Source organism: Sorex araneus, chromosome 7 (genome assembly GCF_027595985.1).
Source record: "Sorex araneus isolate mSorAra2 chromosome 7, mSorAra2.pri, whole genome shotgun sequence".
NCBI classification, from domain to species: Eukaryota; Metazoa; Chordata; class Mammalia; order Eulipotyphla; family Soricidae; genus Sorex; species Sorex araneus.
This window is the reverse complement of record NC_073308.1, coordinates 31784396-31804664: the sequence shown is the minus strand read 5'-3', so window position 1 is coordinate 31804664 and position 20269 is coordinate 31784396. Positions and strand designations below refer to the sequence as shown.

At 39.6% G+C, this 20269-nt stretch overlaps 1 protein-coding gene across 2 annotated transcripts in view; it reads right to left on the bottom strand.

The window, feature by feature from the left end:
* The window catches only part of NEK7 (NIMA related kinase 7), a 145175-nt gene that overhangs the window by 40675 nt on the left and 84231 nt on the right, over window positions 1–20269 (bottom strand). For both annotated transcript variants that reach the window (XM_055144859.1, XM_055144858.1), the window contains 2 exons: window positions 19241–19303; window positions 16040–16150 (listed from right to left, as the gene is read on the bottom strand). In XM_055144859.1, the coding sequence (XP_055000834.1) occupies window positions 16040–16150; window positions 19241–19303 (174 nt within the window). The remainder of the gene's footprint in view (window positions 1–16039; window positions 16151–19240; window positions 19304–20269) is intronic.

Sequence of the window (20269 nt, the reverse complement as noted above, 5' to 3'; positions counted from 1 at the left end):
CAAAATCAGTTCTATACATATAATTTTCTTTCAGACTTGGAAAGAGTCCAAAGAAAGCCTGTGTATGCACTCCCCATGCTAAATTAGCATATCAGAAGACTGTTTGATGTCAACAGGAAGATGGGGATCAGGTTTCTTTCCATTCAAAAAAATATATACTATATCATGTATCAGACCATAAAAGAAAAATTTTATGCTTTTATAAAGATTTCAAAATCATAATTACAATTGATTTGGCAGTTTACTTTTAAATTTCCACTAGTTCAAAATAAGTCATATATATATATACAGGAAAGAGCAGACCAAAAAAAAAAAAAGAGGAAAGAAACTGACCTTACAAAGAGAAAATGGTGTGATTATTTTAGTGTGTTTACATTATTTTCTTTTAAGAACAACAACAAATTATATATGGCATTAATATAAACTTACATCAATATAATGTTACAATATGAAATAACCTGCAAAATTAAGCATCCAAATAAGTTGCAGATTTTTGAAGAATAATTTTAAGCACCTGATCACAAAATAAGGCAAAAAAGAAAGCAGTTTTATTATGCCACGGATGTCACCAATATATTTTGTGTTTCTGTTTAAATCTATGCAGATTTTTAACTACCCCTAAGTACACAGTTTTGTCTTTTTATAAAGAAAACCAACACTGATGATGAGGAACATCCGTCTGCTCTGATGGTGGCACTGTTGGCTGCAGCTTGGATAATGGACAGGAAAATGGCAAGAATATCTGGATTCTTTCACTACTGGTAAACTGGCCATGAGAACCACAAAGCAAGAACTTCCATAATGTCAAGTACTTTGATTAAAAAATCTTTTCATATGTAGTTTATTAATTCATATATTGAAAATTAATCTCCATTCAAATAACATTTTCACGCTCACCCTACTTCTCTCTGGAAAACAAGATAGCCCCACATTTATGCCTACATTAGAAATAAGCCTAAAGTCAATATAAAGAAATAAAATATTTGTTATGCTGGAAAGACTTTGATAAATAAATAAATAATGGAAGCGACTTTAATGGACATTATCATTAAATATATATATATGTGAAAAGATAAAGTACTATGGCACTATTTAAGAAACAGAATGCAACTACTTAAGGAAAAGAATTGTAGCTTTTTATCACTGAATAAAATCTAAAAAAAAATCTATGAGGAATCAGAAATTAGCACTTAGGTATAAGCCATCATTTAGTTCTTTTTTTAAGGGTCGGTTAGTTTTTTCACTGTTCAAAACTTCAAACACTACCTTAAAAATATATCAGAATGTGCATCAACAATTTTCAAATATATATTAGACATTTCTCAAATTTTTTAATGAAGAGTGTAACCAAAAGCTAGTCCTATACATATAAAAAATATAAAAACACTGTATTATATTCTCACTTATGTGCAAAACCTTTCACTTGTGTAAAAGTCAGCATACATTCAAACACATTTGCATTGCCACTAGAAAAGTTGCTGTGTATTTAAGTGGTCATCAGAGGTTTCCTGGCATCCGTTACCTTTTTTAGAAAAGAAACAGGACTCAGCACCCCTTTGGAAATCCACCTTACTCAAGCAAAGACACAAGAAGCGTCCCTCAAACAGACCTGATGCTACTACCTCCTCTCGGATGGTTCTAGCGCCTCCCCAAGATGATTTCAATAGCTCATACAAGCTATTTCCATTCTGAGACTTCCCAAGAAAGAATTTCTTTTAAAAATTATCAAATTTCTTCCTAGAATTTAAAAGTCCATGAGCAAATCCAGTTACACAGTGGAGGTGGTCTGTGTTGGACTCAATGGGGCCCCATGGTTCCTGAATTTAGACCCTACAAGCCCAGCATTCCATCGCAGGCATGGTGCAGGGAAACATCAATCATATCACTCAGAATTGACTCATCAAAAGGGGAAAAAAGAGGAAACGAAATAGGGAAGGAGCTTCCTATTTTAGGAACACCAAGTTAACCTCTGCGGTGTGTCAACCCGTAGAGCCCCCAGTGGAGAACGTTGCTCTTTAAAGACAGAGCTGCATGGTCCAGAGCCGTGGGATCACATGAGACCCTCCCTGCACTTAGCTTCATGCTTCATCATGTTTTAAAACAAAGGGCCGCACCACAACGTGGCCGGTCCTGGAAACCACACCTGTAGCATCCTTTGGAGATGCACTTCGGCAGTTAAAACAAAAACAAAAGCAACAAACATGATCCTGGTTATGCAAGGCATTCCTGGAGGTGATTAAGAGAAATTATAATTAAATAATGAGAAATAATGAAGTCCTAGGAGAACCAGAACTACAGGCAGCAGCTGTTTTCCATCTCTTCCAATTATCTAACAACAAGAGGAAGTAATTTATGTTGAATCTAAGGAAATACTTCCTGCTTGGGAGTGTTCTCAACTGTTTAATGTGCCACTAACAGAATCCATGGTCACATTTTAATAACCGACCTGACCGGGAAGCCTGACAGTAATTGATGGTGTGACCTTAAACAAGCCACTTAACCTTGCTGGACCTCAGTTTCCTCACTTATAAACAGCTTAGCAATGATCTATGGGGTCCCCTCCACTTCAAAAGTACAATCACTGAGCCTACAGTTTCAGCTACAAACAATACACAAATAACAAATACCTGTGTGTCATAGTACCACACTTTAAAATGGTTACTTTATTGGTAGGTCCTATCCTTCAAATATCCAGTCAGCTAAACAAATATAAAACACCTCAGAGATCTTCCTTCATAGGTCCAGCGAATACTATTTTTGGTCTCCAGGAAATGACATAAGCTAATGTTCTTTGTTTTTTAAACTTGCAATTAAGTCAAACATTTGCCATCAGAAGGGATATTGGTCCTTAGATAAACATATGTTCACTGGGCACATTAGGCAGAACAGATTTAAAATCACCAAGAATGAAATCAGAATGGTGGAAAAGATAAGGTTCTTCTTCAAGTATAGAGGCCAAGTCTATGAGATTTGATTATATACTAGTCTTTCTGGGGAAGCCGATTTCCTCTGAGGATACAAGGGGGTCTCAATAACTGAGGCTGTAATTATACACTGTGTAAACTGGTTAGAGTCCAGCTAGTATTGAGCATGTGATACTAATTTACAACGTGTGGATACCATTTCTCTTGGGAATATGAACACAAATCAGATATCTTGAGTTGCTCAGAGGTTACAAAATGCAACAGAGAAGATTGCCCTAAAACCAGGAAAGTATCTATAACTGGAAGCTCACCCATCTACTTTGATAAAATACTTCCTTTCCAAACTCTTCTCATTGTTTCCTTTCCTGCAGTGCTGGAAAACCCAGTTAGTTTAACAAGCTATTTCTAGATCATAATGTAGTAGAACATCGATGTAACCTATATATTATCCAAAGTCAAAATTATATAGGTTATTACTAGTTATTAAATGAGCCAATATAAGCCTCTCAGTATAAGCTAAATGAAAGAAAATGGGACAAGAATCTCTATCATTTACTTGACTATCTTTAGCTGAAACAGTTTGCGAAAGGCAGCTACAGATCAACATTATCTTCAAGTAAGAGTTGCAAAAGTTTCCTTCAGAGTTTTTCTAAATAAACACAATTCAAAATTGGCACACTGCCTTTTAGTCATGCCTACTGAGCTATATAACAGCCACTGTAGTATATAGATTTCAATTTACTAAAATCTCTAAGCTCTATACTACTTCACTGATACTTCACTTAAGTATCAAAGAAAATTCAACTGGCATCAGTAGCACTGTTTCTTTGAAAGTAATTCTACATGTATAAAACACCTACAGAGAAAAATCAGCCCATATGGACAGACACAGAGATATGTATGTTATGTGTGTACCTATGTCTATAAAATTCAATTGGGTATAGTTTCTTCATAGTTCCACTAGTTTATAATCTGAATACTGCCACACAGTTCTAAGGTTATATATAAGACAGACAACAATTTTGTACAAAAGACTCAGCAGAAAACAGCCTGCATGTGAAGTCACTAGCAATCTTCACAGTTGTATCCTTAGGGCTATCTGCTTTATGTCAGATGCTGAAAGGGAAAGTGTGGGTGACTTGGTAAACTATAAATCAGAGTTAACAGAGATAGATGGTACAACTGGGAACCTTTTATTGCCTTCAGGATCCAAAGGTCAAGAGCGTAAAAGACACTTCAAAGTGATTTTATTTCCAGTATAGCCTCTACATTTGGGTAAGAACAAATAAAATTGTGTCTGCAAATGTAAAAAATAAAACCACCAAGAAGGTGAACGAGATATATAAGTTATAACAGTCGAAGGCAATGCTTTCACCAAAGCACTGTTGGTATGGTTAATTTATTCACCCGCGGGAGGCGGAATTCTAAGAGGGATCTTACTGCCACTCCCCAAGCCCCAAATTCCAAGCCCAGGCATGTGATTCCTTCTTCCTATGTGTGAGTGAGACACGTGGAGAGGAGGAAAACCATGCCCGTCCCGTGCTATCTTATGGCAATAGATCTTGAATGTGCTACTTCGTTTCCTGGTTAGCTTCTTGTTGAGTTCATCACAAAAGGGGGCAGCCTGTGGCCACCTGAGCTGATGAGGGAAGCAGGCAGAGGGAGAGCCTTCATAGCAGGGGGATGCTCCTGAGGGCGTTCCAGGGCGTGCCAGCACCCCGGGAGTAGAGGACAGCAGGACTAGTGGCAAGTGACAGCCCCAGGCTAGCAGGAATTTAGTGAGCCAGATACAAAGAAATGGATTCTCCCAACAGCTCAGGAACCAGAAAGAAAACCCCATACACCTGGGGTGAACTCGCAGCCCCAGCTGACAGCTGGATTTCCAGTCCTCTACAACCCTGCGCAGGGAGCCATCTGACAGATGTACGTAACCCTCTGACTGAAACTGAAAATTTGGGTGACTTTGGTTTTTTTTTTTTTCTTTTTGGGTCACATCCGGTGTTGCACAAAGGTTACTCCTGGCTCTGCACTCAGGAATCACTCCTGGTGGTGCTTAGGGGACCATATGGGATGCTGGGAATTGAACCCAGGTAGGCTGCGTGCAAGGCAAACGCCCTACCCAATGTGCTATGGCTCCAGCCCCGAATTAAAACCGCCCTATGTAGTGATTTAAGAAAAACCTAAAACAAAAGGCATTTCAAGCAAAGTAAAAATTAATATACACAGTAGCTTTGTCTCTCTACGGCACAGAGACACAGTGCTGTCCCTATGTGTCGATCTGAAGGACGTAACACAGGAGTGATAATGATGTAGAAAATAAAAAGTTGGCAACCCAGGAAGATATGCTTTCTTTAAATAGATTGGCAATAAGAACAGATAACTTTAATAAATTATTTAGAATTGGGCCAACCACTTTTCATGGAAGAACGATCACTTCAATGATCTTATTGCATATGTCCACCACCACCACAAACATCAACAATTATAGGAAGAATAAAAAACTCTTGTTCTCTTTAAACTGTGTGATATGGAATCTTTGGGCAGATAAAATCTTTGGGGAGATCAACACCTTCAAAGAGTTCCTCTGAGAGAATCATTACATCAGGTTTTATTTTGTTGTGTTTGTATTTTAGCAAAGATAAAAAAAAATTTTAATGGTAATACAGGGGCCGGAGGAAGAGTACAGGGCTGACGGTGTTGCACTGGGCACAGCTGACCCTGGTCTGATCCGAGGCACTGCATAAGGTCCCCTGAGAACAAAGCCAGGAGTAAGCCTGAGCACTGCCATGTTTGGGCCCTAGCTCCCCCCCAAAGGCCAAATTAAGTATATATATATACCAATATGTACTTTTGCATTTTCTTTTTTCTTAAACTGATTCCCCAATATGCAATCAGAGGAAATTAACAATAGCTCATGATATTTTTGAAATATGGACTCTGAAAATTCTACACATTTTAGCACTATGTTTACTACCAACAAGCTAAAATAAACTTCTTTATATTTATCTAGTTTCTCAATTCCACCAGTAAATATATATTTTTTTATATTAGAAGGATGAAATAAACTATATTCTTAAAATGCATAAAATGGAGGATGCATGGGTTTGGTTTGGGGTATAATATAGAAAATGTGTAGTATATAGCATGTTATTAAATTAAAATTTGCTTTTAAAGAGATTTTTTTTTTCAAATTCTGATTACCAAAAATTAAAAAAAAAAAACCTATGATGAAAAAGTCTAGATTGCCTTTTATCCTAAAATTCATGTGGGAAGTATTTCATCTGACCATAGCCTCAGGTATTCCTTTGTCACTAATTAGAGAAATACCGACTATTTCAGCTATAGATTGCTTGATTATATTTGTCAGCCTGCTCTAAACCAATTAATTATTTACTTGTAAAAATCTTTGATGTAATTCTGTCTAGAGGTTCATTTCTGGAATACAGACCAGAGCTATATTTTCTCTTATACCCCAATTAATCTGAGAGTTTGAGAAAGTGAGATATATTCTTGTGATGCATGGTGATTACTTACTGTAGAGAAATGAATTGTGTTCTTAATTCAACTGTCACTTTATAAAGTAGAAAGCTCTTTAGAAGAGAAGTTCTTCTATTTTGTTTTGTTTTTTTAATTTTAGTTCTCCAAAGGGCTGGAGCGATAGCACAGTGGTAGGGCGTTTGCCTTTCACGCAGCCGACCCGTGTTCGATTCCTCCGCCCCTCTTGGAGAGCCCAGCAAGCTACTGAGAGTATCGCGCCCGCCCGGCAGAGCCTGGCAAGCTCCCCGTGGCGTATTGGATATGCCAAAAACAGTAACAATAAGTCTCACAAAGAGAGACATTACTGGTGCCCACTTGAGCAAATCGATGAGCAACGGGATGACAGTGACAGTTCTCCAAATGCTCTTAGTTCTATTTTATATAGAAGTGTGTATAGAGGCCAGAGAGAGATCAATGGGTTGGAACCTAAGTGCTGCCTGTAGGAGGCCTGGGCCCAATCTCCAGCACCATATATACTCCTCCAGCACTGTCAGGAGTGATCCCTGAGGACTGGGTCAGGTGTGTCTCAACCTCCCCATTGAGACGGGAGGCTAAGGGGAGGGGGAATTGAGCCTAGCACACATACAAGAGTTTAGGTAAAAAAAATTTAGAATTTCTTTGGACCAGAAAAAAAATGCTTTCTATATCGGAATGCTGCCTTCTCCCAGGCCAGCAGAGATGAACAGTTCAGCAATGACTCTAGGAGGCCGGAATAGGAAATGGCTGTGACTGGTACACCACACCCATGCCACCTACTGGCCCCTGAGACGGAAAAGCACAGAAGAAAGAAAAGGAACAAGATTGAGCCCACTGATGAGGTACAGCCCTAGATTATCTGGCCAGCAGAACAGACACGGCTCTGTACCCAGCAGAGTTTTAAGTCAAACGGGAAATAGGAACGCGAATGACACAAGCACACAAATAACTAGAGGGAGAGATCACCATGTGCTACGACAGTGGGATACTGAAGACTAACAGCCTAGAGCAGTCACGGCCCTGTGGAAGCGATGTCTGAGTGAAGAACGGGATGGGACATGAGGATGGGGGAGCACGGTGTCCCAGACAAGTGATATGTGGGGACAAGGAAAAGGCCCAGTCAACAAATGACAGCACAAGGGAGCAGGGGTCACGTCCACTGCAGGTGTTGTGCCGGGCACCTGCTCTGCACAGGGCACTGTCCCAAGCACCAGAGAGGGGCGTGGAAGGACACAGGGATGGACCCTTGAGAGTTTCTAATCTGAATCACATGCATCCTGGCACACAAGGTCATCCTGACACTCAGCAGGAAACTCTAAGAAAATGTGGAAGCTTCTCTCTGCTTCTGCGTTTACCCCCTCGCCACCTCTGGGAAGAGGTGGAGAAACAGGTGGGAGGACCCGTGGCAGATTCTGGGGGAGCTGATACAAAGCACCCCCTCTCCAGGTGGGAGAGGACAGTCACACTGTGAGAGGAGAATCACAAACGGAGCTGGGTGGAGAGTTTCTGAATGACACTTGAGGGGAAAAAATAAATAGGCCACAGAGCCGGGTTGAAAATTGGAGATTTCGAACTCCATCATGAAAGGGCAGCAGGAAGAGACTGACTCAGCAGCGGAAAATCAGGTCTCCAGAGAGGAAGGAAGAAAACCACTGGCCCTGTCAGCCAGCAGAGGAGTTCTTTCAAAAGGAGGGGCTGAGAAGCAGAGCCAACTGCAGCCGAGATCAAACAGAATGAGTTCTGGAAGGAGGACTGGATCAGTGACAGAAGTCATTTAATGGCCATCGCTGGAGGAATTTTGGAAGCAAGGCTGGGACTGAGTGTCAGTGAAGGGAAAAAATAAAGAAGCAGGACACCACGAAGCCGTCAGGCCGAGGTGGTGGTGGTCAGACTCACTCAGTAGGGCCTGCTTTTATCTTATTTCAAACAGAAACACCCCTCCTCTAAATTTCTTATTGCCCTTTAAAATTTTTCCTCATTGTACTTGTACAACCGACATGATACCTTTTACCACCTTATCACTTTGTCTTTCCCATAGAGGTTTCTTGAGTGAATACATGAGTGAATGAATGAATTGAACTCAACAATGTACTTCCTGAACATGTCTAAAATAACAATGACTTCAATGGTTCTGAATGATGATGGACGAGATTCTGAAAAACCTTTCTGAGAGTCTGACCAAAGAAAGGCAAAAAGCCAGGGATCAGAACATCTAAGAATCGGAAGGATGGGAGAGAGGGAAGGAGGAAGGAAAGGAAGAGGGGAGGGAAGGAGGGAGGGAGGAAGAACAGTGATAGACACAGTTGGTTTTGCAGGTATGGCCAAGGAAAGTGAGGGTATACATGTCTAATGACACAGAAGATATAAGATCAGGTGGTAAAAAGTATAGAAGGGTTGATTTATGTGAAATCCAGAAAAGATAGGAAAGGGTTAATCAGATATGTAATGAAATATGATGTGAGAAGTTGATAAGTATCACCTACTCCAACAGAATTCTGTATGTACACCGTACACATATTCACAGTAGACATATATAGATGTCTATGTATGCCCTTGACAGTAACCCTGAGAAAGATCTCCTTGGGCAGGAGAGGTAGTAGGCGGTGAAGGGCACATACATTAATACAGAAGAAGCTGGCATCACATAGCCTCATCCCTACTCCAAATACTCCAAAACCAGTATGGCCTTAGGGGCCCCTGAGTTACTGAGGTGGGCCTGGTGGTCCCTGGCATGGCAGAGTCCAAGTAGCACATCATCTGACCCATCCAACTGTTTCTCCAGCTGAGACTTGCTGGGCATAGCAGCCACACTCCTGGGGGTCATCTGGGAGAGCCCTCCCCCACCAAAACAATGTTATTATTGGCCAAGTTTCATCATGAGAACACTACAACTCAATTACTAAGACTAAGCAACGAAGTTCTTACAGCATCACTGCCTAAAATTCTTCCACTGCCATCGTAGGTTCCCATTACACTTAGTTATAAATTCTTAGTTATTTCCAAATTCTTAGTTATTCACAGTAACTAAGAGAGTAATTCAGTACTATTAAGCTTTATAATGCACATTTCCTGTTATTTAGCAAACATGTTTGCTAGAAATCTGTCACTATCTACTATAATAACAGACTATTATATTATCAAATAAATATATACAAAGCTTTGTGAGTTTGCTCTCTATTTAAAAACGCAGAAAAGTTCAATGGCCTAACAATATACCAACTATTAAATATATTATGATTGGCCTATTTTTTTTTTGTTTTGTCTTGGGTTCACATTCAGTAGTGCTCGAGGCTTACTCCTGGCTCTGCACTCAGCGATCACTTCCATTAGTCCTCGGGGGCCGTATGGGGTGCTGGGAATTGAACCCAGATGGGTTAAGTGCAAGGCAAAATCCTACCCACTGTACTATCTCTCCAGACACAATGATTCTATCTTTATATCCATGTGTAGGTAAAGACACGAACGAAATTGGAAGAGTTTTCACACATAACAGTGACCAATTCTCTCTGGGAGATGGGAATGGAAGGAGGAAAGATAAGAGTCTCCCATATTTGAGTAAACTAATATAAAGCAAGGCCTTTCATTTTGTATTTATATAAATACTAAGTGATCAAATTAAATGGAGAGGAAAAACAGAAATGTTTACTATTTATTTTATTTTATTTTTTTATTTTATTTTATTTTTTTTGCTTTTTGGGTCACACCCAGCGATGCTCAGGGGTTACTCCTGGCTTTGCACTCAGGAACTACTCCTGGCGGTGCTTGGGGGACCATATGGGATGCCGGGGATCGAACCCGGGTCGGCCGCGTGCAAGGCGAACGCCCTACCCGCTGTGCTATCGCTCCGGCCCAATGTTTACTATTTAAAAGGCATCAATCCACCTAAGATTAATTCTATCTGAGAAAAGACCAGGAGAACTCTCCCCAGTCAGATCCTTCGAAGTTATTACATTATTTTCTTTCAATACAATTAGGTATTTGCTCAGGTTCAAAATACTACACTGTAAAAGCTGAATACACACAAGAACACCAGGGTGTGCTGGCTCAAACTTTTTTTTTTTAATTAATTAATTTTATTGAATCAAAATGTGGAAAGTTACAAAGCTTTTAGGCTTATGTCTCAGTTATACAATGCTTGAACACCTGTCCCTTCACCAGTGCACATATTCCACCACCAAAAACCCCAGTAAACCTCCCACCCCCAAGCCCCCACCTCTGCCTGTGTAGCTGATAAATTTCACTTCACTTTCTCTTTACCTTGATTACATTCCATATTTCAACACAAAACTCACTATTGTTGGAGTTTCCCCCCAAAAAAAGCTCTGCTAACAAGGAAGCATTTGATAATTAGTTTTCCATTGCTGAGAATTAAGAGATATGAAGTCGTGCAGCCGTGATAGCTGCCACGTGGTTTCGGAGTTCTGTATTTTAGTATTTTAGTAACTAAGTCCAGGGAGATTTATGTTAGAAATTGCATCATTTCCCTTCCTGGGGCAGCATGGGGCTATGGCTTAGTTCACAGTCTAGAGACATTTCTGCGAGCAGCTACTGGTACCAAAAGTAGTCTAGCTGGCCTCCGGATTGTGGTTGATTAGTATCAGAGAGTGCGCTAGAATCGCCCCTGTCCCGAGATCGAGCCCATGTCCCACTGCTGCAAGTTCATACCTCTTTTTTTTTTCTTCCCATGCCACCAAGTTCGTACCTCCTTAATGGTCCTTATAAAATGGCGGACGCCACGCCGTTTCCCGGAAAAGAGTAAAAAAAAAAAAAAAAAGAAAGAAAGACCTTTCCCCTCATTGGCCAGCGCAGGGCTATGGCTTAGTTTACAGTCTAGAGACATTTCTGCGAGCAGCTACTGGTACCAAAAGTAGTCCAGCTGGCCTCCGGATTGTGGTTGATTAGTATCAGAGTGACCGCACAAACGTGTGGCCACCCGGGTCGCATCTTGGCAGAGAGCGCGCCACAATCGCCCCTGTCCCGAGATCGAGCCCGTGTCCCACTGCTGCAAGTTCATACTTCTTTTTTTTTTCTTCCCATGCCACCAAGTTCGTACCTCCTTAATGGTCCTTATAAAATGGCGGACGCCACGCCGTTTCCCCGAAAAGGGTAAAAAAAAAAAAACACAAAGAAAGACCTTTCCCCTCATTGGCCAGCGTGGGGCTATGGCTTAGTTCACAGTCTAGAGACATTTCTGTGAGCAGCTGCTGGTACCAAAAGTAGTCTAGCTGGCCTCCGGATCGTGGTCAATCAGCATCAGAGCGACCGCACAAATGTATGGCCACCCGGGTCGCATCTCAGCGGAGAGCGCGTGCCGGCTCAAACTTTCCGTTACAGTCATCAAGCCAGGACCTGGCAATATTTCAGCCTTTAGAATAGCTCCAAGAGTAGTTGAGAAAACTGACCCAGAATATTTTGCACAATAATGTCTATCAGAGGGAAAACAGAAATAATATTACCCATCTTCTGTGGAAGAACCTATTCAGTCTTCTACAAACTACATGAAGTTTCTATGTGAGTGGGAATTAGGAGGCTGCAGTGGGGTGTGTCGAAATCAAAGCTTCTAAGATTTTAGGACTCAGTCTCTGTCTTTTTTTTTTTTGAAAAATATTTCCTAAATAAATTCTTACTTGATATATGCCTTCACATTTTACTCACAAATTCTAAGGGTAATTCACAAATATATCTATCAAAGCTACAACAGTATTTCTCTACACATTACCAAGATAGAATTCTGGTTGCTTAAATCTATTTTACTACATCTTGCTCTGGACCAGCTGATTAAAAAAAAAATCATCTGATCATGTCAGCTGATTGCAAGACAACTTGGGAGTTAAGTTCATGAACACAAAGACAGTCTTCCTTCTTCAGAGACCTAAGAAATCTGAATCTGCTTACCAAAGAGGTAACAGAGCTTCCAAACGGCCCTCTATCCCTAAACTTCTTTGCTCAGGTGAAAGAACATAGGTTTACATCAATACTCCTTTGAAAGACAACAATATGCTAGGACACGCTGTGACAATTGATTGGCAGAGTAGGATATGTGTGGAGAAGGAAGAGGAAAGAACCAAAAGCAAACTGAACAAAATCAAAAACCTCTGGGTGGCAATCAAAATTCTGAATCGTCCATCTCTCAACCAGGGCAAGATGCTAAAAGTGAAACTGCATCTTGCTCTGCCTTTGACAAGTATATATCTAATAAAGAATTGCCATTTTTCCTTCCCAGTTATAAGTAAATAACTCCTGTATCTGAAGGTATCAGCTATATGTATATATATATATATATATATATATATACAGACACACACATAGCTGTTCTCTTTTATAAGAACTCAGTATGCTTCCCTAGATATGTCTTATCTTGATAGCCGTCTTGTAAAACTTTATATTTGTGTATTTGCATTTTTTTTTAAGAATTAAGACTATCTCTTTTTTTTTTAACTCATTCATTTTCAAAGATGCATTTTGTTGGCAGTCAGTTGTTTGTGCTACTCATGAAACTCCCCAAAACAGAAAATCCCAGATAAATGATTAAATGTGAGTCACACTGAACACGGGACTTAGAATCAGCTTTGCAGATATATATGTGTGTGTGTGTGTGTGTGTGTGTGTATTATTAGGATGAATTTATATCTAAGCACCCTCACAAATGCACTTTATTTGTCATTTAGATTTCATAATCTAGAAGTACAGTCTTAAGCTGACTCCACCTTCCTGGTGATGTCACTGGCCATTGTAAAGGACATTAATCAGTGGCTGATAACAAACCCATCCTGGAGATAGGATTCTTAACTCTGCTCAAGAATCTGTGAACACCTAGATCAGATGATCTGTGAATGCTCTGTTAGGAAAATCAATTGTGTATTGACATTACATTTTTCTAGGCAGACGGTCAAGGTTTTCGGTCTAACTTTCCAATGGAGTTCTATGAATTGAAAGTTTTTAATGGACACTCACCATAAATACATGGAGTGTTCTATCACACAAAACTAAAAATAACAATGCTTCATTTACTTGTGATGAGACTTAACTTCTCTAAGTGTCAAAATTGCTGCTAAGAAGCACTGTAAAGAACAAGTATCAGGTACATGAAACTTCAAAATTTGTTTTCTGAGACTATCTATGCAGCAGAGATAACTACCTGTGGCCCAGAATATATTGAGACTGAATCTATAAATGATAATTGTTACAGGTTCTATTTTTATACACAGTCCGGCCAGACTATGTATAAAAATAGAACCTTTAACAATCTAACCGGGAAACCAACATTTTATTTACTTAAAACACCAGGCAGCCAAACTATGATAAGACTTCTAAGAAGTCAGATTATGGTCTCTACTGAAGATGCTTAATATCATGCAAAAATGCGGGTAATAATCACCCTTCTAAACCAAGACTTGATTTGTGAGGACTTGACTAGCACGGCATACCTAATTTTTGCCCCAGAGCCATTGTAGGACGAAACAAAGCAAATGAAATCTGCAATCCTAGACAACTACAACAGACACCCACTTCTAGTTAGTTTCCCTACAGCTTTCAATCAAGGCATACCTGAAGTCCTCACTTATTTTTCCCCACTATAAAGTTTTCCCACTACTCTCCCTGCCTGAGAACCTCTGCCAAAATGTTAGCCTCACTTTTCACAGCTGGTTGGTTGGTATCCATTGATTCCTGCACTGTTCAACGCATCTCCCATAGTAACAGAAATTTAGCTTCTACTAGAATCAAAAGAAGATTATGTTCGTCAGATGTAACTCTGGCTAATAGGATGCAGCTGAACACACTTTGTGGCTGAAGCCACCAAAATACCTTAAAATACAGCCAGTAAGTACCCTTCACCCATTGCGCTGCCTTGGGATGGTGACTCAGCTGTAGAAAGGTGTGGTCTCTGAGGAACTGTCAGGATCATGACAACCGCAGCCACCATGTACACAACTTCCATATGTACGAAACATGATACTATGCTCCTATAGAAATCAACTAAGTGATCAATTAAAACCACCCAAAGATATAGTTTATTTATTATCATTTTGAGAAAATGTGGTAATAATTTGGATATAAGTGGATCGACATGGACAGTATCATGCTAAATGAGTCATAAAAAGAGGGACCTACACAAAATGACTGCACTCGGCTGTGGAATATAAAATAACAAATCCGACTAACATCCAAGGACAACAGAGGCAAAGGCCAGGAGGATCTCTACATGGTTGGAAGCCTGCCTCATGTACTGGGGGAGAAAGCAGTTGGGATAGAGAAGGGATCACTAAGTCAATGATGATTGGAGGGATCTTTTGGGGTGGGAGATGTGTGCTGAAAGCAGATAAAGGACCAAACATGATAGCCTCTCAGTATCTGCATTGCAAACCATAATTCCCAAAAGGAGGGAGAGAGTATGGGGAAAACTGTATGCTATAGAGTCAAGGAGAGGGTTAGGATAGGGTGGGGGAGAATAGTGAGGAGCTTGGTGGTGGAAAATGTGCACTGGTGGAGGGATAGGTGTCAATCATTACAGGACTGAAACTCAATCATGAAATTATAACTATCTCACAGTGATTCAATTAAGAAAGGAAGAAAGGAAGGAAGAAAGAATGAAAGAAAGAAAGAAAGAAAGAAAGAAAGAAAGAAAGAAAGAAAGAAAGAAAGAAAGAAAGAAAGAAAGAAAGAAAGAAAGAAAGAAAGAAAAAGAGAAAGAAAGAGAAAGAAAGAAAGAAAGAAAGAAAGAAAGAAAGAAAGAAAGAAAGAAAGAAAGAAAGAAAGAAAGAAAGAAAGAAAGAAAGAAAGGGAAGAAAAAAGAAAGAAAGAAAGAAAGAAAGAAAGAAAGAAAGAAAGAAAGAAAGAAAGAAAGAAAGAAAGAAAGAAAGAAAGGGAAGAAAAAAAGAAGAGAAGAGAAAAGAAGAGAAGAGAAGAGAAGAGAAGAGAAGAGAAGAGAAGAGAAGAGAAGAGAAGAGAAGAGAAGAGAAGAGAAGAGAAGAGAAGAGAAGAGAAGAGAAGAGAAGAGAAGAGAAGAGAAGAGAAGAGAAGAGAAGAGAAGAGAAAAGATGTGGTAATGTAGAAGTTAAAAACTTAGGCATACAAGCAGTTTTAAAGCTATTATTTGGGGGTTTCTATAATATGCAGTTGAACTTAACCCCACTTAATATGTCCTTAGGAAAGAAAACCAAATAAGCTGCAAATGGCTAAATTGGGGTTTGAAGTTGAAGATCTGAATGTAGAACCTGCTTTAGTCTCTGATGGATCCCCCCAGGAACACCTCAGGTTGCTCTTTATGGCCTTTCCTTAATATTCAGAGATAAGGCTCTGATCTACGCAACAAAATCAAGCTGCACATTCTAACTTTAGTTATTAGAATACAAGTCTCTCCATCTATTTCCAAGTTGATTTTGAAGTGTTCATATATTTAACCTAACTGTAAATGTCACCAGGTTATGCAATTTTGTAATCACAATCATCACCATTGCTTTTTACTGTTTACTGCAAATCTATACTTATTACCTATCTAGCACACTGATGTCTTTAAAGTTTTTCATATGCCTCGTATGCTTAACAGGTGATTACATTAGAAAAATACAAAATTTTAGCTAAAAACAAACCCAAAAACCTACCTTTATCATTCTGGATAGATCACCAGCATCTGCTAATTCCAAAACTATGTTTAGTTCATTATCTTCAATAAATGATGCATAATATTTAATTACATTTGGATGGTTCAATTGCTAAAGGGGAAGAAAAGCAGTGAAAGTTTTCTAATTAGAATCCAGAAGTCACTTACAGTTTTGTAACTTAAGAATTAAACTTAAGATCCTACCATCCATTTATAGCACTGTAGCTCTGTTATCCCGTTGTTCATTGATTTGCTTGAGTGGGCACCAGTAACATCTCCATTGTGAAACTTGTTGTTACTGTTTTTGGCATATCAAATATGCCACCCGTAGCTCGCCAGGCTGTTGTGTGGGCGGGATACTCTTAGTAGCTTGCCGGGATTTCCAAGAAGGATGGAGGACTCTAACCCAGGTCAGCCACGTGCCAGGCAAACGCCCTACCCACTGTGCTATCGCTCTAGTCCTTTGATAGGTATTGAGGAAAAATAGATTCCAAGTAGAGTGGACAATTTTTCTCTAGGTGATGAATCACATTGCTATCTTAGAGACTTGGGCTGGAGTGATAGCACAGCGGAAGGGTGTTCACCTTGCATGTGGCTGACCCGTGTTTGATTCCTCCGCCTCCCTCAGAGAGCCTGGCAAGCTACCGAGAGTATCGTGCCCGCACGGAAGATCCTGGCAAGCTACCCATGGTGTATTTGATATGCCAAAAACAGTAACAATAAGTCTCACAATGAAATGTTACTGGTGCCCACTCGAGCAAACTGATGAGCAACGGGATGACTGTGACTGTGATTTTAGGGACGGGTATCAGCTAAGGGGATTGGGAATGCCAGCAAGTAAGGGAATTAATGTCACATCATCTTTAAGCCCTCTGGAATAAGCCTTTGAATGGTCTCCATTATTATTTTTTTCAACCCATATAACATTCAATGTCAGAACAAATGGTAGCATATAGGTATGCATGTCTGTAAGTTGTATTTTTCCCCTTCCCCTTCTCCTCCCATTTTCACTGTTACAGTTGTGATGACTGTGCTTAGACATTTTGAACTGCTGCATTTCGGTACTTCAGTTGTGATGCTCAATAGGGGTCCACACTTAAGTTTTGTTTTCACAGTTTGTTTTGGCACCAGCTATAACGAGTAACAGGCCAGTAAGTGCGAGGACAGCAATGAGACCGAATCTGTCTTTGCTAGTGAACCATCACTACAGGGACTTTTCAGTTACAGAAATCTTAACATACTTAGAGTTTTCTTATTCCAGTGAACTTTGAAACAACTATTATAATTAGTAATAGTCAAACTAGGTATCAATTTTACTTACTTGGAATAAAAAGTAAACACAGGAAAATTGCAAAATATTCCTATGTCTAATATGTTTATAAATGGATGTGAATGATCAAATTCAATAACCAGTTGCTAAAAATGGTACCTTTCAAATGAAAAATGTCTTTTAAGATACTTGATGATATATACAGTACCCCTTTCGCTTCGGCTGTGAGTTTAGGACTAACTCCATAGTAACTCCAACAACAGCTGGTTTGGGTCAGCAAGAAACCCGTTCCTTTAAGGTATCCAGTATCACTGTTTCACTGTCATCCTTTTGTTGATCGACTAGTTAGTGCGGGCACCAGTAACGTCTCCCTGTCGAGTGCTAGTATAACCTGATGGCGTATTGGGAGCTCTTTCAGGATCATGGTAATGAGGACCATTGTTGTTACTGTTTCTGGCATATCGAATACGCCATGGGTAGTTTGCCAGGCTCTGCCATAAGGTGTCTAAATATATGTTATTTAAATGATGATTTGTATTGAATAATATACATGCAGCACTGAATATATTATCTATGCAGATAGATGCATAAAATCATCCTAGGAAAGTTTTAATCTTGTAGGAAAATATTTGCACCAGTTTACACAAACTTATCTTTTTTGTTTTCAAACACTAAACAAGTTAACATGACAAGTAGTTTGCCAAAAAAATTATTCAAGAATTATCCTAGAGGCTTGTGTGCTTTCTTCTCTTTTTTTTTTCTGTTTATGATTTCCCCACTTTTTAGGATGACGTGACTTCTACGATAAAAGCTTAAGTGGACTTTAAAAGCAGTTTCTTCATATGTGAGGTGTGCAGAGAGAGCAGAACAAAAGGAGAGCTGGAAACATGGTTTACCTTCTAGGCTATGTCTGATTCACTTTAGGCACAAACCAGAACAGGTGGAACAAAAACATCCAAGTCTTACATCAGAACATCAAAAATAAAGGGCTGAGGGACTGTACAACAGCAGGGAGCTTGCCCTGCACGTGGCCAACCAGGGTTCAGTCCCTGGTGTCCCAGAGGGTCCCCTAGCATGGCTAGGAGCAATTCCTGAGTGCGGGGCCAGGAATAACCTCTGAGCACCACTGCGTGTGGCTCAACAACAACAAACCACCAAAAACATAAATATCAAAAATACAATATAAGGAACAGCATTTCCCTAGAGAAATTATGGTCTGAAATTACGGAGAGAGAATACAGCATGGTGGGGAACTTGTCTTGCATGTGGAAGGGCGGGGTTCCAGCCCCAGCACCCCTGGTGGCGCCCCAACCCCCTTCAGAGGGGAGCACTGGGCAGTACGCCAGGAGGAATCCAGGGGCACAGCTGCATATGGTCCAAAAGCCCAAACTAAAACAGTGAACTGAATTAGAATCAATATAAAAATCATTGAAATCTCATCATTTTTGAGTCAATGAGAAACCTGGGAAGTCAATTCCAATATACACTTAATATCCTCCCTTTCTAAACTCAAAAAGGGATTTCAATAATGATAAAATTTAAAAATTAAACCTGTGAGCCATTTGAGTCAGTTCACATGTTCAATATATTTCTATTGAGACAATAATAATATGTACATTTATAATAAAAATGCCTTCAATTTATTATGACTTTTTAATCTATTTTCTAATTTGAAATTGGAAAAAAAACCCAGTAATACTAAATATTCCTGTTATGTTACTTTACAATGAATCCAATAATAACTACATTCTTTAATATACCAACATTCAAGTGCAATTTTCAGATTCTTTGAATTTCAAATTTACTGGAAATGAGTAAATGAGTATAGCATTACTGAATCTTAAAATATTTTTGTTTATATGTGTACTATTTTAATAAAACAATTTTATTAATATCTTCAGTTATGTTCAAAAGGCATAGCTTGTAATTTACCTTAAGAAGATCAATTTCTTTGATACAATCAGCACGTGCTTTGGCATCCATTAAATCAAATATCTAAAAATAAAAATAAAATCATAATTACTTTTTAAAATAATTAATTATTCATTCTACAATATTATTTCACTTTAGCACAGATATTAAACAACTTTCTTTCCAATTTATATTTTTTAATCTTACTCTTTTGATCTTAGTTTTATCCCAATAACTGTAGAGAATAACTGTAAGCATTTTATGTTATCACTACAAACTAATTTTTTTTTTCCTCCAGAGAAGTTAAGTATTTTGAGCTAGAGAGACAGTACAGTGGGTAGGGTGCTTTCCTTGGATGGGCTGACGTGGGTTCAATCTCTAACATCCCATATGTTTCCCCCAAGGCCAGCCAGAAATGATCTCCGAACAAAGAGCCAAAATAATCCCTGAGCATATTTGGGTGTGACCCAAAAGCAAAGATAGAAAGGAGGGAAGGAGGAAGAAAGGGAGAGAGGAACAGAGAAAGGGAGGGAAGGGAGAGGGAAGGGAGGAAGGGAGGGAGGGAGGGGAAGAGGGAGGGAGTGAGGGAAGAAGGGAAGAGAAGGAGCAAAGGAGGGAGAGAGGGAAGAGGGAGAGAGAAATAGAAGATGAAGAGAAAGGAAGGGAAGGGAAGGGAAGAGAAGGGAAGGGAAGGGAAGGGAGGGGAAGGGAGGGGAGGGGAGGGGAGGGGAGGGAAGGGGAGGGAGGGGAGGGAGGGGAGGGGAGGAGAGGGGAGGGAAGGGGAGGGAGGGGAGGGAGGGGAGGGGAGGGAGGGAGGGGAGAGGAGGGGAGGGGAGGAAGGGGAGGGGAAGGAAGGGATGATTTAAAATGGAAAAAGAGAAGAGTTAGTTACTATAAATCTGAAGGTTAAATAAAACAAATTTTGATCATGAGTATAATAAAATAATAGTGAATGACGAACCTGTGTAAATCTACTACATGAACTATCATTTCTCTTTTGTTCCTCATAAGGACAATAACATTAACGATTCTACCTCAGAGGTGAAGTAA